The sequence below is a fragment of the Chiloscyllium punctatum genome, chromosome 23 (genome assembly GCF_047496795.1).
Source record: "Chiloscyllium punctatum isolate Juve2018m chromosome 23, sChiPun1.3, whole genome shotgun sequence".
Taxonomy (NCBI): Eukaryota; Metazoa; Chordata; class Chondrichthyes; order Orectolobiformes; family Hemiscylliidae; genus Chiloscyllium; species Chiloscyllium punctatum.
The window spans coordinates 53,417,413-53,440,974 of record NC_092761.1 but is presented as its reverse complement, the minus strand read 5'-3'; the positions used below and the strand labels follow the sequence as shown (position 1 = coordinate 53,440,974).

Sequence of the window (23,562 nt, the reverse complement as noted above, 5' to 3'; positions counted from 1 at the left end):
CTCTACTTACTGGAGTATAGAAAAACGAGAAGTGATCTCATTGAATCATATCGAATTCTTACGGAGTTTGACAGAGTTAATGACGTGGATGTTTACCATTGTGGAAGAGGACACAGTCTTATAATAAAGGAGTACCAGTTTAAGACTGAGATGAGGAAGAATTCTTCTCAGAAGGTTGAAAGTCTTTGGAACTCCTTACCACACACAGCTGTGGGAGCATGGTCTTTGAGTACATGTAAGGTTGAGTAAGATAGATTCATGATCTGTATGGCAATCAAGGGTCACAGGGAAAAGAGAAGAATGTGGATGTGAAGAATGTTGGATCAGACGTGATCTTATTGAATGCTGGAACAGGGTTGAAGGACTGAACTCATGTTCCTACATCTTCTGCTTTTACCTCTGAAGTAGGGGGACCTGAGCCAAGGCTTCTGGTTCAGAGGGTGGGACATTACCACTTATCACAAGGGCCCCACATGACATTTCTGCTAATCTGGATCGATGGCAGGTGGTGAGGGAACCAATAAGAGGGTAAAGCATGCTTGACATCATCCTCATCAATCTGCCTGCTGCAGATGATAGTATTGTACGAGTGACCACCACATAGTCCTTGTGGAGACAAAGTCTCACCGTCTCATTGATAATACCATATATCACATTATGTGATACTATCATTGTGCTAAATGGGACAGACATCGAACAGATCCAGCAGCTCAAGACTTGGCATTGTGTGCCATCAGCAGTAGCCAGATTGTACTCCAATACAATCTGCCATCTTAGAGCTTGGCATATTTCCCACTCTACCATTACCATCAATCCAGGGGATCAACCTTGGTTCAGTGGAGAGTGCAGATGGGTACGTCAGAAGTAGCACCAGGCATAGTTAAAGATTAGCTGTCAACTTGGTTAAGCTACAAAACATGACTATTGAGTGCCAAACAGCCTAACCAGCAAGTGATAGACACAGCAAAGTGATCCCCAACTGACAGATCAGATCGAAGCTCTGCAGGCCTGCCATATCCAGTTGTGAATAGATAATTAAACAACTAACTGGAGAAGGAAGCTCCACAAACATTCTCTCCTCACTGACGGAAGAACCCAGCACATCAGTGCAAAAGAGAATACTGAAGTATTCGAAACAAAGTGCTGAGTGAATGATCCTCCCGCACACTCCAGCATCACAGACGCAAGTCTTCAGCCAATTCAATCCAATCCACACAATATCAAAAAACATTTGGAGGCTCTGATCCTGTGACGGATATGGGCCCTGACAAGGGAGTTTCTCAGGATAGTGTTTGAGGTTCAAGCATTTTCAGTTGCTTCATAAATAACCTCCCCTCCATCAGGAGGTCAGAAATGGGGATGTTCACTGATAATTGCACAATGTTCATGACTCCTCAGATACTAAAGCAATCCATGTTCAAATGCAATAAAAACTGGACAATATCCAGGTTTGAGCTGAGAAGGGGCAAATAATATTTGCCATGCAAATGTCAGAAAATGATCATCTCCAAGAAAAGACAGCCTAATCATTGCCCCTTGACATTCAATGGCATTACAGATCACTGAATTTCCCACTATCAACATACCGGGGGTTACCATGGACTTGAAACTCAACTGGACTCACTGAAGAAACACAGTGGCTACAACAACATCAGAGCTAGGAAGACTGCAGTGAGTGAGTCACCTCCTGATTTCCCAAAGCCATCTACAACTCACAAGTTAGGAGTGTAAAATACTCTCCACTTGCCTGAATGACTGCAGTTCCAACTACACTCAAGAAGCTTGACACCGCCCAGGACACAGCAACTCACTGAATTGGCACATCCACAAACATCACTCCCTCGACTACTGATAGTCAGTACCAGCAGCCTGTATCATCTACGAGTTGCACTGCAGACATTTGTCAAAGATCCTTAGACAGCATCTTCTAAACACATGACCAACTTGTCTAAAAGGGTATGGGCAGCAAATAATGGAACACCACCCCATGCAAATTCCCCTCCAAGCCATTCACTGTTCTGACTTAGAAATATAATCACCATCCCTTTCCCCACTTACTGGGTCAAGATCCTGGAACATCCTCCCTAACAGCTTTGTGGGTCTACCTCCAACATATGGCCTGCGGTTCAAGAAGGTAGCTCACAGTGAACCTCTCAAGGACCAACTAAGAATAGGCAATAAGTACAGCAGTGACACCGTAGTTCTGTGCGTGAATTAAAAAAGGACTAACCTGTGTTACATTCTCTTCTGCAAATCTAAGTATATTACATCCACTGCTTCCTTTTAGCTATACTGCTTGTTACCACCTCAAAAGATTTTTGGTCAATTTGTCAGGCACAATTTCCCCTCATGAAGCCATGCTGACTTTTCTTGATCATGCTATGATGTTTTATGCTCTGCTACTGCAGATGTTAAGCTAAGTGGCCTATAGTTACCTGTTTTGTTTTACCTCCTTCCCTTTTCAAATAAAGGTGCGAGATTGGCAGTTTTGCAAACCCACAGAACGTTTCCAGAATCTAAGAATTCTTGGAAGTTTACTACCAGTACATCCACTATCTGTAATTGCTATTTCTTGTAATAGCCTATGACACATCCCAGCAGGTACAGAGGTCCGTAGCCCCAGTTGTTTTCATTGCATTTTCTTCTCCAATGATGTTATTGTATTTATTTCCCTTCATTCCTTTGCCCATTTAGTATTTTGTAATTTTGGAATGTTAATAGTGTCTTCTACTATGAAGATTGATGCAAAGTATGTATTCAACTCCTGTTTATTCTCTCGTACACCATTCCCCTTGCAATAAAAGCCAATATTCAATTGCCTTCCTAATTGTTGGAGTGAATCCTGAGGGACAGGATGTACATGTAAAGGCAAGGACTGATTAGGGATAGTCAACATGGCTTTGTGCGTGGGAAATCATATCTCACAAATTTGCTTGTGTTTGTTGAAGAAGTAACAAAGAGCAGCGATGAGGGCAGAGTGGTGGATGTGATCTACATGGACTTCAGTCAGGTGTTTGACAAGGTTCTCCATGGGAGACTGGTTAGCAAGATTAGATCCCAGGGAATACAGGGAGAACTAGCTATTTGGATACAGAACTGGCTCAAGGGTAGAAGACAGAGAGTGATGGTGGAGGGTTCTTTTACAGACTGGAGGCCGGTGACCAGTGGGATCAGTGCTGGGTCCACTACTTTTCATCATTCAGAACAAAGAAAATTTACAGCATAGGAACAGGCCCTTCAGCCCTCCAAGCCTGAGCCGATCCAAATCTATTGTCTAAACCTGTCAGTCAATTCCTAACCATCTGTATCCCTCTGCTCCCCACCTACACATGCATTTGTCCAGACGCATCTTAATCTACCGTGCACTTTATGTAAATGATTGGATGCGAGCATAAGAGGTATAGTTAATAAGTTTGCAGTTGACACCAAAATTTGGAAATGCTGGTAATGGATTGGGGTGTACAAAGTTAAAAATCACACGACACTAGGTTATGGTCCAATAGGTTTAATTGGAAGCACACTAGCTTTCGGAGCAACGTTCCTCCACCTGATTGAGTGGCGCTCCGAAAGCTAGTGTCCTTCCAATTAAACCTATTGGACTATAACCTGGTGTTGTGAGATTTTTAAACTTTGGACACCAAAATTAGAGGTGTAGTGAACAGTGAAGAAGGTTACCTCAGACTACAACAGGATCTTGATCAAATGGGCCAATGGGCTGAGAAGTGGCAGATGGAGTTTAATTCAGATAAATGCGAGATGCTGCATTTTGGGAAAGCAAATATTAGAAGGACTTTAATGGTAAGGTCGTCAGGAGTGTTGCTGAACAGAGACCTTGGAGTCCAGGTTCATAGCTTCTTGAAAGTGGAGTCGCAGGTAGATAGGATAGTGAAGAAGGCATTTGGTATGCTTTCCTTTACTGGTCAGAGTATTGAGTACAGGAGTTGGGAGGTCATGTTGCGGTTGTACAAGACATTGGTTAGGCCACTGTAGGAATATTGCATGCAATTTTGGTCTCCTTTCTATTGAAAGGATGCTGTGAAACTTGAAAGGGTTCAGAAAAGGATGTTGCAAGGGTTGGAGGATTTGATCTATAGGGAGAAGTTGAATAGGCTAGGGCTGTTTTCACTAGAGCGTCAGAGACTGAGGGGTGACCTTATAGCGGTTTATAAAATCATGAGGGGCATTTGCAAAGGTGGTTTGAAATCCCTCATAAAACTGAGGTCCCAGCAGTGATCCTAGTAGCACTCCACTGGTTCCTGTTTGTCAGCCTGAAAATGGCCGATGTATCCTAACTCTGAGTCCTATCCATGCTGATATACTATCCCAACCCCATGAGCCATTGAAGAGCTTAGGTGTGAGCAGGAAGATGAAAAATACAGGTGTGAGTAGCGGATTGGAAGATAGAGCCACAAAAACATTCTAAATTGCTAGTTCCAGTGTTTTCTTACCAAGTAGCTGCTTTCAGCATCTTTTGATTGTGGGCAGAAAGGGAGCATTCTTCATGAATATGTCGCTGGTGGCTGGCTGATCTGAATGAGACCTTCCGAAAAGGAGATTCTGCACCATTTGTATTTTGTGTTTCTTTTCTCAGATGGTGAAGGAAATTGGGAATGAACTTCCTCCAGGATTCTTTACTTACTGTGACTTCCATGGAAATAACTATGGAAATGTCAATGGTTTTTTTATGTTGTGTTCCAATAACTTCCACAGTTCGTCTGATGTCAAGGTTCAATGAGTCTCAAGAACATCTCTAGAATGTTAGTTAGCTTGGTGAAAATATATCATTAAGATATGGTTGTATCTTGTAATCACTGACAATGTTTTGATTTCTTTGGGACTCAGTTGCTTATCTCTGCTGTTTTGGATTTAATAGACCATATGTTCTTCTCTATGTTAATAGTGCTCTAGAAAGGCTCGTGTCACAATGATGTTTCTTTATCAAAGTACTCTCACTCTTCCTGGTCCAAAATAAAGCCCACATTAGAAGCTGCAGCGTGAGAAAGACCAGCAGTTATTTGCTAAACCTTGATTTGCATTCGATAAGCAGAATGGAATTTTTATGTACTGAGTTTAATCTCATGTTCTGTGACTCTTGTGTGAAAGAAAATGCAGCTTTGATGTCTACAGCTGTACGATCCACAGGTCACCACTATTTGTTTTTATTTATATATGTCCATCTTGTATGGTGTTGGAAAGGTCTTGAAGGAAGCTAAAATTACCTGTGAAACTAAATGTCACCATAAAAAAGGTTTTCAGCCCCAATTTCCTGCTTTCTCCCCATAACCCTTGACAATCAAGAACCTAGCCATCTCCATTTAAATATATTCAATGATCTGGCTTTCACAGTCTTCTATGGCAATAAAGTCCATAGATTCACCACTTTCTGGCTGAAGACTTTTCTCCTTATCCCCATGACCGAGAGATGCCGGTGGTGTACTGGGGTGGACAAAGTTAAAAATCACAACACCAGGTTGTAGTTCAATAGGTTTATTTGGAAGTACTAGCTTTCAAAATGCTGCACCTTCACCAGGTGGATGTGGAGGTTGAGATCATGCTCACAGAATGTATAGCCAAAGGAGTACATCGCTATGATACTGGGTTCCAAAGGCGAGGGCTTCCAAATAAACCTGTTGGAAATAACTTGGTGTTGTGTGATTTTTAACTTTGTCTCCGCATCTCGGGTCTAAAAGGTCTTCCTCTAATTAAGGTTGTGCCCTCAGGTCCTAGTTTTTCTTACCAATGGAAATATCTTCCCAACATCCACTTGGTCCAAGCCATTCAGTATTCTCCAAGTTTCAATTTGATCTGCCCTCATCCTTCTAAACTCCACTGTCCTCAAATGGTCCTCGTATTAAGCTTTTAATTCCTGTGACATTCTCATGAACCTCCCCTGAACACGTTCCAGGGCCATTATATTCTTCCTGAGATATGGGGCCCAAAACTGTGCACAATACTCCAAATGTGGTCTGACCAGAGCCTCAGAAGTACACCCTACATTTGAATCCCCTCAATATAAACACCTTTGCTGCATTTGCCTTCCTAACTTTGCCTTCCTCCTTGAAAGTGGAGTCGCAGGTAGATAGGATAGGGAAGGCGGCGTTTGGTATGCGTTCCTTCGGTCCGACCTGTCCATGCCAACCAGATATCCCAACCCAATCTAGTCCCACCTGCCAGCACCAGCCCCATACCCCTCCAAACCCTTCCTATTCATATACCCATCCAAATGCCTCTTAAATGTTGCAATTATACCAGCCTCCACCCACTTCCTCTGACAGCTCATTCCATACACATACCACCCTCTGCGTTAAAAAGGTCTCTTTTATATCTTTGCCCTCTCACCCTAAACCTATGCCATCTAGTTCTGGACTCCCCCATCCCAGGGAAAAGACTTTGTCTATTTATCCTATCCATTCCCCTCATGATTTTATAAACCTCTATCAGGTCACCCTTCAGCCTCCGATGCTCCAGGGAAAACAGTCCCAGCCTGTTCAGCCTCTCCCTATAGCTCAAATCCTCCAACCCTGGCAACATTCTTGTAAATCTTTTCTGAACCCTTTCAAGTTTCACAACATCTTTCTGATAGGAAGACCAGAATTGCACGCAATATTCCAACAGTGGTCTAACCAATGTCCTGTACAGCCGCAACATGGTCTCCCAACTCCTGTACTCAATACCCCAATGATTTTGGCCTGCACTTGCAAGGAGACCAGACTCAGCAGGATGGTAAGTTTCCAATCTCAAACATTACTTTCAGCAAACAGGTTGGTTTTCACAATGGTCAGACAGCTTGAAGAAATTGGAAACCTACCATTTTTATTTCTAGATTTATGGCAAAACAGAATTCAAATTCTCAGACTGCTATTATGGAACTCTGTATTCAATCATGAATAGCAACCAACAATAGCAGGTTAAAAGTTTGAACTGTAAGCAAATGTGACCTACTTCCTCAAAGAATTCTAGCAATTTGTCAGGCATGATCTCTGCTGGATAAAACCATGCATTGCCCTATTTTACCATATATTTCCAAATATTCAGAAATCTCATCCTTCACAATGGATTCCAGAATCTTATACACGACCAAGGTTAGGCTAATCAGCCTGTAATTTTCCATATTTTGCCTTACTCCCTTTTTGAACAGGGGTGCCACGTTAGCAATTTTCCAGTCCTCTGGGACTCTCCCTGACTCTAGCAATTCCTGAAAGAACACTACTAACACCTTCAATATCTAACTATTCAGCTATCTCCCTTAGAACTATGCGCTGTAGTCCATCTGGTCCAGGTTATTTACCCACCTTCAGGCTATTCAGTTTTTCTAGCACCTTCTCCTTGACGATGGCCACTATATTCAGCTCTACCCCCTCATTCTCTTGAGTTTTTGGGATATGATTCGCGTCTTTCACCGTGAAGACTGATGCGAAGTAATTATTCAGTTCCTCAGCCATTTCTTTGTTCCCTATTTCTATCTTTCCAGTGTCATTTTTCAGCAGTATAATGTGCACTTTTGCATTTCTTTTGCCCTTTATATATCTAAAGAAACTCAGTCTTCCTTTATATTGCTGGCTAGCTTACACTCATATTTAATCTTCACTCTCATTTCTTTTTTCCTGTTGCCATCTGTTGGTCGTTGTAAGCTTCCCAATCCTCTAGTTTACCCACTGTACTTCACCACATTATATGCTTTCTCTTTTGCTTTTATACATCCGTCGTCAGCCATGTTTGTCTCATCCCCCCTGTACTTCTAAGTTAAAGGTATATGATTAGCATAGACTGGTGTGCATGGTGTAAGAATACAGAAAAGCTAACAAAAACAATTGAGAATTTGCTGTTCAAACTAACTTGACATTGTTACAAATAAGATTCACACCAATTAATGGAAGATATAGAAACATAATGATATCCTTGAACAAAGGATCCCAATTGATACGGATATGGAAACAGCAAGAGAATGTTATTGTGATTAAGGCATACACCAGTTGATCCAATGTGAAAATCACGTGTTTGTAATCAGTATGAGAGATGTTTTCCACATCATTACTGTTAACAGGAATGGTGAATGGACAGAGTACAAATGAACATGGCAATGTTACTTCTGCTCACTTCACAGATAACAACTCAGCAGCCGGAGCCTCCAGCATCACCATGTAAAACACAAGACTCTAACTCAGGATATATTTATGTAGAAAAAAAAGGGGGAAAATACAGGATATTGTATAGAACAACAAGAAAGGGAAAATGAGGTGAGCAATGAGAAAGTATAGAATTTTGAGTCTCCACATATCCCATCTCTGCTCTTTGGGCTGCAGTACACTTTACATTCCCTGTAACTGGATGTTGTTCTTGGATTGTAGTTGTGGCTGATCAGGCCAGCATTTATTGCCTATCTCTAGTTGTGCTGAATTGAATGGCTGTCTCGGCTACTTCAGTGTATACCTCAAGAGTTAACTACATTGGTGTGTGGAACAGGATTTACTAATCAGGTAAACTGAGCAAATTCAATAGGTTTTCGCTCCAAAAGGTTGTTTGGAAAACACTCAGAACACGGTAGCGTTACAACCTCTTGATCACTTTTATCAAGACCAGCTTTTTATTTCACGATAAACGATTTGGATGAAAAGAGAGACGACATGGTTAGTAAATTCGCAGACGACACCAAAATTGGTGGCATAGTAGACAGTGAAAGCTTTCTAAGATTACAAAGGGATCTTGATCAATGGGTCAACGAGCTGAAAAATGACAGATGGAGTTCAATTTGGATAAATGCAAGGTACTGCATTTTTGTACAATAAACAAGGGCAGGACCTAACAGTAGGGCCTTCGGTAGAGTCGCACAGCAGAATGATCTAGGAGTTCAGGTATATAGTTCTCTAAAGTTTGTGTCAAATATAGATAAGGTGGTTAAAAAGGCATTTAGCAAGCTTGCCCTCATTGCTCAGTCCTTTGAGTATAGGAGTTAGGAAATCATGTTGAGGTTGTACAGTACATAAGTGAGGTCTCTTCTGGAGTACTGTTTCTAGTTCTAGTCACCCTGTTATAGGAAGGAAGTTATTAAGCCAGAGAGGGTTCAGAAGAGATTTACCAGGATGTTGTGGGTATGGATGGTTTGAGTTATAAAGAAAGGCGAGGAGCTTTTTCACTGGAGCATAAGAGATTGAGAGGTGAACTTATGGAAGTTTATAAAACCATGAGGAATACAGATAAGGTCAATGGTAGGTGTCTTTGCCCTAGATTGGGAGATTTCAAGACTAGGGGACATATTTTTAAGGTGAGAAGAGAGATTTTAAAAAGATATTGGGGCAATTTTTTTTTTTACACAGAGGGCGGTGCGTATCTGGAATGAACTTCTTGAGGAAGTGGTGGATGCAAGTGCGGTTACAATGTTTAAGACACAGATAAGTACACAAAAGGAAAGGTTTGGAGGGATATGGGCCAAGAGCAGGCAGGTTGGACTAGTTTAGTTTGGGATTATGTTTGACATAAAATGGATGGACTGAAAAGTCTGTTTTCATGCTGTATGACTCTATGGTCAACAAGCTCAAGGTGATAATTGAGTACGACAGTATTGAGTAGTATTTTGAACAAGTCAGTGTTATGGAAATCAAATGACTGGGAGGTCAGCAAGCAGATATTAGAACAGTCATGTGAGGAGGATATAAGAACACGTGCAGAAGTTTCAGTGCGACTGGTGTAAATGTTAGAATGGAAAGATCTTGACCCAGCATATGATCAAGTAACATAGTCAGGGGCTGGTCTGGTTCAGTCAGAGTGTAGGATAGGGAAACACAATTCCTTTCATCTAAACTCATCATCCAAGGTCCAATTTAGACTTAAGCAACTTGCATTTATAAAGCACCTTGTGTATAATAAAATATCTCAAGACACTTCATAGAAGGATGTGTTAAATTACAAAGATTACCACTGTGGTCAAAAAGTAACAATGATAACTAAAGGCGCTGGCATTAGGTCAAGTAAACAAGCATTTGGTCAAAAAGGAAAATATTAAAGAGAAGGATTTAAGCAAGATATCTAGTGTGTAAAGGCATAGCCATCAATATTGGCGTGAAGGTGGGTGGGGGAGCATTGTATAAGGGGCTAGTGTTATAGGAATTTAAAGCTCAGAGGGTTAGAGCAGGTTACTGATAGGATAAAGTGGATAGTTAAAAACCTGTTGCTGGTCAAAAGGTCTGACAGCAGACAGCCAATCAAGGGATCCAGAGGAATGGTAGAAAAAAAGACAGTATTGAGCCCATGTATGAGGGAGATTTTCACATAACAGCATGTTAATCAAAGATGGTGGCGGAGCAAGGGGGCTGTGTGCAGAGCTTGTCTGCTCCTATCGGCTTTCTTCCAATTTTTTTTCCCCTTTATTTTTACATTTTCTTTGTTTTCTTTTTTTAAAAGCCTGGAGAGTGGTGGGGTGAAGGACAACGCCTCTGACAGCAGTGGCAACATCAGCATCCAGGATGAACCACTGCTCCACCCGAGGCCAGGGTCTCACAGTGAGTAAGGAGCAGCTCCTGGTCTGACTCCCCTCATACAGACTCGCAGGCTGGGCTGAAGCTCAGGTCTGCAGCTAGGATTGGGTGCTTGAAAGAGCAGAAATATAAATGAAAGGCAGTGATGGTGGATCAGTGGCAGTTTCTGGAGGACTGTCGGATGAGTAACGGGGGCTTCTCCCTGCTCAGTGACACAGTAGTTTCCTGTGGCATAACATAGCAGTCTCCCAGTGTCTTGTACTGCCGCGGCAGTCTTGTCCTGGCATGGAAGTCTCATCCCCTGTGGCAGTCTTCGTCTTCTAGCTGCCCAAAATCCAGTCTCATCGAGCAGTGGCAGTCTTTTCCTGGCATGGCCTCCTTCAGCAGTGCCTTCTGGCCTAGTATTCCAGCGGCCTGGAAATCCAGTCTCGTCTGGAATGGCTCTCATCCCAGCTGCGTCTCAGTGTGTTCCATCATTCCTTAATCAGCTTTCCAGGAGCATTAACTGAACTTTGAAGAACTTTGCCTTAATTTTACATTTTTTAAATTATATATGATTTCTGTCATTAATATAGGTGCTGTGGTAGGAGTCTTAAAACTTTTCACTATTTTTTATATAAAAGTACGGTGATGACAAATTTCTATGCTATTCTATTCAGAAGATGGGACTGAGGACACATTTTTCAGAGATCGTTGCGATGGCAATGCAGAGGATGGGGTGGAAAGAAATGCTGGATTTTTGCTGAGATGGTGTTAAAATGGCAACATACAAACACAGAGTGGTGAATGACAGAGGACAAGCACTGAAGCAGGACAAACAGCTGTTTCATGGACTGCAGAGTCGCTTGCTTTAATATTGTGTGCAGTTCTAGTCTCCCTTATACCGGGAGGATGTTGTGAAACTTGAAAGGTTTGGAAAAGATTTACAGAGCTGTTGCCAGGGTTGGAGGATTTGAGCTATAGGGAGAGGCTGAACAGGCTGGGGCTGTTTTCCCTGAAGCATCAGTGGCTAAGGGGTATTTATAGAAGTTCATAAAATCATAAGTGGCATGGATAGGGTAAATAGATAAAGTCGTTTCCCTGGGGTGGGTGTGGCCAGAACGAGAGGGCATAGATTTAAGGTGAGAGGGGAAAAATTTTGAAGGGATCTAAGGGGCAACTTTTTCACACAGAGGGTGGTGCATGTATGGAATGAGCTGCCAGACGAAGTGGTGGTGGCTAGTACAACTGCAACATTTAAAAGGCATCTGGATGAGTATATGAATAGGAAGGGTTTAGAGAGATATGGACTGGGTGCTGGCAAGGGGGACTAGATTAGGTTGGGATAGCTGGTTGTCATGAACGAGTTAGACCAAAGGGTCTGTTTCTGTGCTACTCCATGACTCTATGAAATATAATACAATTCTTTGGTGGCTGTGGATATTGAATGCATGAGTCGAGACCAGAAATGTTCTGAAATCATGTGTACCAGATTAATGCGCAGTGCATCATGAACATTCATTATACCTGATGTAGTCAATCAATGAGAGAACCAGAATTGAGATGGTGTGGGTTGATGTTGTCTTTTTTATGTAATGCAGCTGAGATCCTTATAATGGAACAATGCGACACTGCTGAATTGTGCAAGTCCAGCTCATCACTGTACAGTACAAAAAAAAACAGAAAAATCAACTCCAGTTTCAATACAAGGTTGGCAGCAGCAGGAAGTGTCCAATATGTACAGGAATCACAAACAGAATCCAGTATTTACACATAGTTACATCAGCTTTGCTTTCCACATTTTACACCAAGACACAAAATAAAACCCAAAAAGACACAGAAAAAAGATCAATTACATGTAGCAATTGACACAATTAGATGACTCTCAGTCTGACATCCATCAGGAATTCAGAAGTGTCGCAAAGTTGGGCTGTTAAATTTGTCCTAAAGAATACCACCGATTCACTTCTCGAATGTTGTATGTCTTATCAGCATGAGTTAAGCACTAACATCTTGACCCGTTTCTTCAGGCACTGGGTGAAATACATACTTCACACTGTTCCCACAGTTTGTAAAAACTAGCTAGCTCTAACTGGAGCTGTTGCAACACTGATCCCTTCATATATCAAGACAGATGATGCATTGTTCGATAATCAGAAACAATTCAGATCCCATTTTACAATGTTTAGATGGAGTACTTTGCAGGGATTGACATGGGCTTGTTGCTTTGGGAACTATGGACATTACAGCATAGATATGTTACTGAGCAGAAATCATTGTTCTTGTTTGTTATCCCACCTCTACAAGAAATCTGCTTCTGCCCCCAGAGGTTTCATTCCCAGCAAAAAGACACTGAAAATGCTGCTAAACTGAGACGAAACAGAAAATGCCAGAAATATCCATCAGGTCTGGTATGATGGTTTCATAAGAAACTGGGGCAAGAGAAAGCCCTCTCACTGGAATGTGTTTCACCATTCAAATAAGCAATAGCAGAACATCATCAAATCCGATTTCTCACATCAGTTGCACCACCTGAAATTAGTCTCTCTTTCAGAGATCAGTGGAACTACGATTTCCAACTATTGAGGCTTGTTTACATTTTGACCTGTTTTATTGTTATTCCTACAAATTTCAAGCCAATTGTAAATACTTTAGTAGGTCTAACAAGGTTTCAATACACACAACTGGAATGCTGCTGGATGGTGGGATAAAATGGATTCTCATCTAACAGAATAGTGGATAAAATGGATTCTTCACTGCCTGATCCAGGTCTCCAAAAAGCATAATGCGTCCTACACATACATCCTACACACAGTATGCAAGGCTGCATTTGTTCCCTGTAATTTGCTCTTTTTTTTAAAAAACACAAAATTCTAATTGTCATTCCAACAGTAAAATGTTCAGTCAAATCACTATTTCTTCACTTTTTCACTATTAATGATTTTTTTTAATGGATTTACCAGAAAAGTCAACATCAACACCATAGACTGGCAATGGAAAATATCAGTCCCACAGCAGAGAGTGAAATCCTATGGCCCAATCAGGAAGATCATTAGCTAAAATATTAACATTTGCTGCTCACTCAACAAATGCTGCCTGGTCAACTGAATATTTCCAATATGTTTTGTTATTCTTCTTTCTGGATCAATGTTTCTACACTTGACTCACTGTCAATTCCTTTTCCCTTACAGTATCCTCTCATCATTTATTCACTCCTGTTCTCCACACTATCAAACTTCCCTTTTTTCATTCCCGATCTCTTTCCTTGCTTCTATACTTTCTTAAAAACTATCAACTTCAAGCATCTTCCAGCTCTGATGAAGGATCTTTCACCTAAGCCATTAATGCTCGTCTTTCTCTCTCTACAGATGCTAGCTGACCCACCAGAATATTTCCTGCATTTTCTGTTCTTATTTGCGAAGATGTAACAACCAGTCTGTAAACTCACCTCCCCCACACTATTTTGCACTATTTCTTAAAATATCAGGGCTCACCATGACTGAGGAAAATGTTGTGAAGTTCAATCTCAATATCTGAACCCTACTTGAAGATCTACAGATCAAGGGCTCTTCAACAGCCCTGAGTCAAAGCAGATTATAATATCTCTGCCAAGTGCTGCCTGTAATCTGTGTATTATAAGTTGACGTACAGGGAAATCATTTCAGGCTGCTGGGATCATTAACAAAATGGAAGTAAGAGATGTCCAATTATTTGGTTCAGTTTTCATTGCGGAAGATTGTGCTCGAAATTGACCTGCTTTAAATTCTGAGAGCGAACGGTGGGATAAACCAACATGACCAATGCCACTGCAGGGCAGAGTTAAGGTTAGCGGGTCCCAGTGGTCATTACTGACTCGTACAATAATTCAATAATATTTGTCCCATAACATTTGTGCACAGGATGAGCACTGCTACAAAAATAATCACAGTTTTAATATCCTTTCCCAAGTTAAATAGTTTACTGAATGTTACTCTGTAAATTATAGGAACAATATAAACAAATCTACACAATTGACTCGGAAACACGAGGTCTGTTTGAGTATTTCACAGTGTTACTGCTTTCCCTGCAGACTGTGCACAAACATTAATATCAGTCTGAAACACCTTTAAAGGTCTGCAAGAAAGGGCAGTCCAAACAGGGCAAGGGAGGTGACAATGGCTCAAATTCAAAACAAACATATTTCAGGCCTACATTATCAGCTTACATGAAGTTCCAGCCTCCTCGTACTCAGGAGCTCCTCTGACACATGGGCCAAGTGCATAGGACAGCATTGCTCACCTGGTAGCAGGGCAAAGGCTTTGTTGCTTCTGTTTATACCATAACGATAGCACAAACCCAGCCAGAGCACAGCGACATGGAAAGAATTCCTTCACAAGGGAATTGTGTAGTTACGTGCAATTTATATACTGGATTCAAACTAGTAATGAAAATGATAAAGCTTTGATGTATTCAATTAGATGGTGTAGTCTGATACTGAAGTCTTATTTAGTTTCAACCCCGGAACAGTTAGTTAGTATCTACATACAAGCATAGTTAAGATAAAGTAGATATATTTATTATCAGCTGAATTCACAACCTGTCAAGCCCCAGTCGCTGTTAGATATGGCTGGCACTGAGCTTACCCGTTGGCACATGGATGTTGCCATTCTGCAATATCTAGCTGCCATTTCTTTGCTGCTCTTCTCGCCTAATCACGTTTCCCACTACACCTGAAGTTACAAGACTCAAGTGCAGGGCTAGCTCTGTGCTTCTAATGAACAGAGTTTCAAAAATAGTGGAACAATAACTCTGTCAAACACGGTTACTAAGATAAATATGAAGAAGAATTGATTGGAAGAATAAGCATTCCACTGTTAACTCTGGCTGGGGATGGGATGTCTTTACAGAGGCACAGCCAGACCTGTATCTGGGCAACTGGGGTTGGGGTTTATGGGGGTGTATTTTGCGCAGGAAGCTGGGGAAGAAATGAGGAGGCACAAAGTTGATAAATGCAGAGCCAGCCCTGCAGTTGTTGTTGTGGTGGTGGGGGTGGTGCTGGTAGTGGTGGTGCCAGAAGAGAAGAGAAAAAACAAGCAGGAGGAGGGGACAAGGAGTAAGGGGTTACTGATAGAGGCAGAGAGGTAACAAACTCCTCAGCAGCTTCACTGACCCAAATCATTTTTCTCACTAAAAACATACAAGGAAGATCATTCCCTTAACTATTGAGCCGCTAGGCTGTATTCTGACTATTATTAACACTGAGCGAGAGTCATTCACCAAGGGCACAAACGCAGTCTCACGTTTCATACACGTACTCTAAATACACAACACAAAAGGATCCAATATTCATCATATTGTGTGTTTAAAAACAGTACTCTGGTTATCTTTTTTTCAAAAATAAAACAGTCTACTGCCCAGCAGAGACTGCACAAGGTAAAATTTCTCTTCATTCCACATGTACCTCTGCTTCAGACCTCTGCAATGCCAACTCTGCTGTTACAAAGCTTCCCTGGCCTAAAGCAGTGCTGAATGTTCTCCCTTGAGGATGACTGAAGCCCAGGGGTACAAATGGTGCACTTCCTCCTAGGCCTCCCCTCTGCTGCTGTGACAGTGTGTGATAGTCATCCAAGTTATCATACTGAGACATCACTGTCAATGTACTGTGCCGCTTACTGCCCGAGTGGCCTAAGCAAGGGTATGGGTACGAGAGAGATTGTTCCCTAACCAAGGGCTCTAGCTGCTGCTGGAACCTGGTGCTGTAACTTCTCTCAGGTTGGTTGGATACCAATGGCCTGGCAGGATCCTCCTCCTCGCTGTAGTAGTCTCGTGAAGAATGGTCCCCACCAGTCCCCCTCACTTTGGGTCTTTCCAGTTCTGGCCTTTCACTTACTGCCCGGAAGGAATCTTCATAACTCCGTAAAGGCTCAAGAGAAGAAAGCACATATTTACCAGATGCAGATGGATATGTCCGTGATTCCGTGTGGTCAGGCCGATGCTTCAGCCCATATCCTGCTGGAACTGCTGTGTGCGCACTGTACATTTGTCCCCCTTTCAAATCTGCAGAGGGCCTCTGAGAGGAATCGTACCGTGACAGATCGCAGGGAGATTCATGTGGCCTCCTGGTCCTGCTGGTGCTTTGTATCGGAGGTGGTGCTGGTTTCTCAAGCTGTCCATTTCCAAAAGATCCATGATGGAGAGCCAATGGTTCGATATGTGCCCCACTATTGAGTTCACAGTCTGACTGCTGATAGCTGTACGGTGGATCAGGATCAGGAGTCTTTGAGGTGGCAGGATACCACCTTTCCTTTCCCTCACTCGCCAGGGCACCAGTTTTCCCAGGATCAGACTTACTTCTTGAATGCAAGATCTCGAGCCCACCAAATTCTTCCTGTAAGACAGGGGTCACGTTGTCATACTGTGACATCACTAAGCCTTTGTTCTTTTGCCGGCTGCGGATTTCACGCCGAATGGACTGGAAGCGGGATTTCTCCAACTCCTCTGGATCCCACATCATATGGGCCATTTTCACATCTGGAGATGGAGGCACATCACGACTTACAAAACTGTGCTCTCTACTCATTGCATTGGCATGGGCACCACTGCGTGGGTAAGGAGGTGCATTGGGATATGGAAAAACTTTACCCTGGAATCTGCCAGCATAAGGCGGGATGTCTCGACTGGTAAAAGAATGGAACTGTCTCAGTCTTATCGAACCATAGGGATCTGCAAAATCATAAATCACACCATCAGTTCCATGTAGGTTATGCCCAGAAGTGGAGTAAGGGCTGTACCTGTACTGAACTCGGCCATTTTCAAAGTATGGTTGCAGCTGAGTAACATGATAATCTGATTGAAGTGGTGGTGGGTGGCATGGCTTATACTGATAGATGGGTCTCTGATAATAGAAGAGTTCATCAGCTGGAGGCACCTCAGTTCTTGAAATGGGAACTGATCTTACGGAAGATGGAGGTACATGCAGAGAGTGAACCCGTCTTATTGTGGGATACACTGGTTCCTCAAATTGGGAATGTGGACACACAAATGCCCTCATGGCAGGAACATAGTCTGACCTTGAAAGTCGAGGCTTGGAAAGGTGAACAGACACTGCTTTTGGCTGGCTTGAAAAACTGTTGAATCGCGATGTGGCTGAGGGAATATTGTCAGGGCGTGTACCATACAAAAGATGCTGGGATGTGCTCTCCGATTTAGACTGGCAGGACAAGTGCTGGGGGACACTGTCAGCCCGGCACTGGTAGACTAATGACTGCACTGAATGAGCATTCTTCTGTTGGAAGTGTTTGTCTAGATCTGGCAAGTTTTCCAACTTGGAATGATAGGGATGTGACTGGCAAAGAAAAGGTGGTTTAGGAGGAGGAGGTGGGGGTAAAGCATCCTCAATAGATGATGGTATGGTTGTTGAAGCTAGGAATGAATGGAAGTTGGAGGCATTAATGGTATCAGACATGGAATGACTAGGAGGCACCCGATTTTCTACTGATCGGAGGTGTGGCACTGGCGGAGTGTTACTGTAAGCACTACGATCCACTGGCACAGAGTCAGCTCTTGGTTTTACAGCTGGTGCTTGGACATTGTCTCTTGTTTTCTCTTGATGTCCACTCTGAATGGCCATAACTGTGGTTGGGCGAGTAACATAGCTGTTATCGGAGATGAAAGTTGATCCCGACTGCTCTGGAGCACGTGACTCTGATGTCTTCAAGGAGGGCCCTGCAGAAACTGCTGTCCGAACCTGAAAAAGAAAAATAAATATAGCAATAACCAACCAATTACCAGGATTTAAGAAATATTTTGTTCCAATGTTATTTCAAATATTAGTATTTGCTCTTCGCTACCCCATACCATGAACAATTCTCGAGCCAGATTAGTTGTCCTTTTGATCCTTGAAGTTGTGGATCAGTATTCTGAAAACAGCTGCATTCCAGCTTCCTCTCTTTCCCTGCCCGCAACAGCTGAATCTTGCTCTGTTGCCTTTAGCCTTTCTGCCATGACCTCTCCAAGACCATGAAGTGCATAAGTGCTCAACGCCCCTGATCCCCGTAAAACTGTAATCCCAAGGTCATAGTTCTGGTGCTTCTCTATAAAAAAAAAGCTAAATTTGCCTGTGGTTTTGCAGTCAAACTAATATAAATGTTGTAATGTTTGAAAGAAGTAAATTAAACTTTGCAACAATTAAACCTTCAAGAGGATGGTTGTGTCAATGAAAAGTGAAAACAATATTTACATTTAAAAATAATTTTCAACTTTAAGAAATTGGAACGGTTGGCTCAGAAAAGGACTGAGATACTGTGACAATAAATGCAAACGAGAAGATATAAAGTGAGGTACCTATGGCTTCAATTTGTAAGTAAGCATGCAGCAATGAACTGTTCATGGCTGGCATTGCCAATTCTGCAGACCCCTACTTACTAACATCTATTAGCTTGCGCAAACTTGAGAGCTGCTCCATAGACGAGTCAAGGAACAAGCTGATGGCAAGTTTAGAGAAATCTATTTCAATGTTCTAGTGACTGTCACCACCATCCCTGGATAAACCCTCAGACAGTGGGCTCAGTCAACATGAGCAGTGGCAAAGCACTATGCAGTTTGAAAGTTGCCATAACATTCAAATTAATTCTCACCTCTGAATCCCCCACTATCAACACTCGGAGTTACCATTGTCCAAAAACCTACTGGATAGGTCATATAAATACTGTGGTTACAAGAATGAATTAGGCACTTGGAATTCTGGGAGAAGTAACTTAGTCTCTTGTCTCCACCATCTACAACACAGGAGGTCAGGAGTTGATGGTATGCTGTCCCCTTTCCTGGATGGGCACAGTTTCAACAAAAATCAAGAAACTCAACACGATCTAGGACAAAGCAGCCTGCCTGAGTGGCATCACATCCACCATTGATGCACAGTGGGAGCACTTTGTTTCAGCAACAAGATGTACTGTAGTAAATCAGCAAGGCTCCTTCAACGGCACCTTTCAAACTCAATCTCGACTACAGAGGAGGAGATAGGCAGGAGATGCACACAAACCCCAAACATGTGGGCGGCACGGTGGCACAGTGGTTAGCACTGCTGCCTCACAGCGCCTGAGACCCGGGTTCAATTCCCGCCTCAGGCGACTGACTGTGTGGAGTTTGCACGTTCTCCCCGTGTCTGCGTGGGTTTCCTCCGGGTGCTCCGGTTTCCTCCCACAGTCCAAAGATGTGCAGGCCAGGTGAATTGGCCATGCTAAATTGCCCATAGTGTTAGGTAAGGGGTAAATGTAGATGTAGGGGTATGGGTGGGTTACGCTTCGGCGGGGCGGTGTGGACTTGTTGGGCCGAAGGGCCTGTTTCCACACTGTAAGTAATCTAATCTAATCTAATCTAATCTAATGCAAGTCCCCCTCCAAGCCATGTGTCACCATGACTTGGAATTATATTGTTGCTTCTTCAATGTTGTGGAGTTAAAATCCTAGAATTCTCTTCCTAACAACACCGTGGTGTCCCTACACCACAGAGACTATAGGCATTCATAGTGGTGCCTCACCACCACTTTCTCTTTTCCAGATAGAGTCATAATCATACAGATGTAAGCACAGAAGCAGACCAGTCATTCCAACTCGTCCGTGCCAACCAGGATCTAACCCAATCTAGACCTACCTGCCAACACCTGTTTCATATACTTCCAAACCCTTCCTATTCATATACCCATTCAGATGCCTTTTAAATGCTGCAATTGTACTAGCCTCCACCACTTCCTCTGGCAGCTCATTCCATACACGTACTACCCTCTGCGTGAAAAAATTGCCCCTTAGGTTTATTTTATATCTTTCCCCCTCACCCTAAACCTATGCCCTCTAGTTCATTACTTGCCTATCCCAGAGAAAAGACTTTGTCTATTTATCCTATCCATGCCCCTCATGATTTTACAAACCCTTATAAGGTCACCCTTCAGTCTCCAACGTTCCAGGGAAAACCAGCCTCAGCCTATTCAACCTCTCCCTATAGCTCAAATCCTCCACCCACACCATCCTTCCGATAGGAAGGAGACCAGAATTGCACGCAATATTCCAACAGTGGCCTAACCAATGTCCTGTACAGCTGTAACATGACCTCCCAACTCCTGTACTCAATACTCTGACCAATAAAGAGTCATCAAATTTCTGTTATTTCAGCTTCTGTGCAGTTCCACTTTACAGGCCTACTTCTTAATGGTTAATGCACAAACTCAAATTAATTCAAATTCTTGTAAAAACTTAATACAACTTATTTACTATCTGCAGTCATGGAATTTCATTTTAAAGTAAGATTTGCCGTTTACTCATTCCCCCGAACAGAATGTGACCTTATTGACCGGGCAAACTGTTTAAGGCTAGATTGAAAGTACATGTTTAGGATTTACTTTTCCTATTCCATAATACTGAACACATTTAAACCATAACATTGATTTAGATTTTTCGGATTAAGTTGTCTAGGATGGTACAGTTTACTTATCTACTCACTTAACAAGTGGAATGATTTAGAATTGGTCACAAAAGTAACACAATGCGGGAAATTTGAAATAAAACATAAAATGCTGGAAATAGTCATCAAGTCAGGCAGCATCTGTGGAAAGAAAGCATGTAAAATGTCTAGATTGGATAACCTTTCACCAGAAATGATAGAGTCTGATGGAAGATTGCCAATACAAAATGTTAACTCTGTCTCTCTGAGTATGACCTGCTGAGTATTTCCAGCTTTTTCTGTTTATATTTTAGAGTTGGAAATCCATAGTATTTTGTTTCTGAACCTCCACCAACATGTTATGTTTAGTAAGTGTTGCCTGCATGTAATGGAATAACAGGGTAAATGCAGAGGATGTTTCTCCTCATGGGACGAGCAGTCCTAGAATAAAGGATTGCCAATTTAAGATGGGGAAGAATTTCCTCTCTCAGAGAGTTGGGTTTTTCAAACTCCTTGCAACACAGAACTTGCACATATTTAAAACTGAGATAATCAGGGAATCAAAGATTCTGGAGAAAAGGCAGGAAAGTTGGTGTGAAGGACATCAGATCAAACATGATCCTATTGAATGGCCGAACAGGTTCAAGGCTCTGAACAGCTAAGTCTCCTATGTCTTCATTTTCCTTTGTCTTACAGACTCTGCTAAGGACATTTTTGTTCGGGGCCTTTGGCACAGAATGTATTTTTGGAGCATTAAAGTAACCAATGTCTGAGCTGAACTACCTGGGACACAAGTGGAGGTGAGACCTTAACTAGTTTAACAATAAATGCCCATTTTTGAAGGTGAGTGACTTGTGTTGACTGTCGTGAAATCCTCATGACGTTGAGCTTTACTGTTCAGGTTTTCTCTCTGAACACATCCCTACGAAGTAACAACTGGTTCTACCTCACAAAGAAATCAATTTCAAATATTGATAAATGATAGAAACATGCAAACTGCAAAACTGCTTGACCGACTGAGTATTTACAACAGTTTTCCTTCAGTCAAAATTTAGCAAAGGAACGCTATCAAATTTCCTATGGAAGCACCAAATTCCAGAGTCTAACTGACAGATTAACCCTGGCTAATCCTTACCTGACCTGAAGCTGTGGGCCCTGCTGTAGTACCAGGAGGGACTTGGCCTGTGGCAGGCTGTGATTCCACAGTTGGCTGCCCAGTTAACTGATAGCTAGCTGTTGTAGGGGGTGCCGAAGCAGCTGACACTGAGCATGGGTCTGTAACAGGGATGTTGTGAAAGTTCTGATCCCCTGAGATCTGCCGCCCAGGCTGAGATTTTTTCTGAGACTGTGCAGTGGCCTGCTGGGCACTCTCAGCAAGAGCCAATGCCAGCAAGCGAGCAGCGCTTTTTGGAGGTGGAGGTGGTGGAAGGAGAGGCACAGAGCTAACTGGAGGAGCCTCCTGAGGGGATTCCACTGGAGTCGCCGCTGAATAATCCACTGGAGTCACTGCAGAGTAAATACAAGGACAGACATTAATTAGCTGAAAAAAAAACCCTTTTACACAATCTGCATAGTGCACTAAAGACAATTGAACCTTTTACAAATGTTACAGTACAGTGGGACCTTCATTCGGGTTTACAGCACAGGATGAGAGCAAACAGCTCATTACACCTGCGCCAGGTCTGGGACTGTGGCTGGTGCAAACTGTTCTAATGTCTTCATTTGTAGAGTCATAGAGATATACAGCATGGAAACAGACCCTTCGGTCCAACCCGTCCATGCCGACCAGATATCCCAACCCAATCTAGTGCCACCTGTCAGCACCCAGCCCATATCCCTCCAAACCTTTCCTATTCATATACCCATCCAAATGCCTCTTAAATGCTGCAATTGTACCAGCCTCCACCACATCCTTTGGCAGCTCATTCCATACACATACCATCCTCTGTGTAAAAAAGTTGCCCTTTAGGTCTCTTTTATATCTTTCCCCTCTCAACCTAAACCTATGCCCTCTAATTCATTACTTGCCAACCCCAGGGAAAAGACTTTGTCTATTTATCCTATCCATGCCCCTCATGATTTTACAAACTTCTATAAAGGTCACCCCTCAGCCTCCGATGCTCCAGGGAAAACAGCCCCAAGCCTGTTCAGCCTCTCCCTGTAGCTCAGATCCTCCAACCTTAGCAACATCCTTGTAAATCTTTTCTGAACCCTTTCAAGTTTCACAACATCTTTCTGACAGGAAGGAGACCAGAATTGCATGCAATATTCCAACAGTGGCCTAACCAATGTCCTGTACAGCCGCAACATGATCTCCCAACTCCTGTACTCAGTACTCTATCAATAAAGGAAAGCATACTAAATGCCTTCTTCACTATCCTATCTACCTGCGACTCCACTTTCAAGGAGCTATGAACCTGCACTCCAAGGTCTCTTTGTTCAGCAACACTCCCTAGGACCTTTCCATTAAGTGTATAAGTCCTGCTAAGATTTGCTTTCCCAAAATGTAGCACCTCGCATTTATCTGAATTAAACTCCATCTGCCACTTCTCAGCCCATTGGCCCACCTGGTCCAGATCCTGTTGTAATCTGGTAACCCTCTTCGCTGTCCACTACACCTCCAATTTTGGTGTCATCTGAAAACATACTAACTGTACCTCTTATGCTAGCATCCAAATCATTAATGGAAATGACAAAA

General features: G+C 42.6%; 1 protein-coding gene across 8 annotated transcripts in view; it reads right to left on the bottom strand.

Annotated features, from left to right (window-relative positions):
* Positions 1-12,015: 12,015 nt before the first annotated feature.
* Positions 12,016-23,562, bottom strand: part of arhgap32b (Rho GTPase activating protein 32b) — a 572,293-nt gene continuing 560,746 nt past the window's right edge. For all 8 annotated transcript variants that reach the window (XM_072593008.1, XM_072593005.1, XM_072593009.1 and 5 more), the window contains 2 exons: positions 22,000-22,370; positions 12,016-18,177 (listed from right to left, as the gene is read on the bottom strand). In XM_072593008.1, coding sequence (XP_072449109.1) covers positions 15,877-18,177; positions 22,000-22,370 — 2,672 coding nt within the window. In that variant the 3' untranslated portion in view covers positions 12,016-15,876. The remainder of the gene's footprint in view (positions 18,178-21,999; positions 22,371-23,562) is intronic.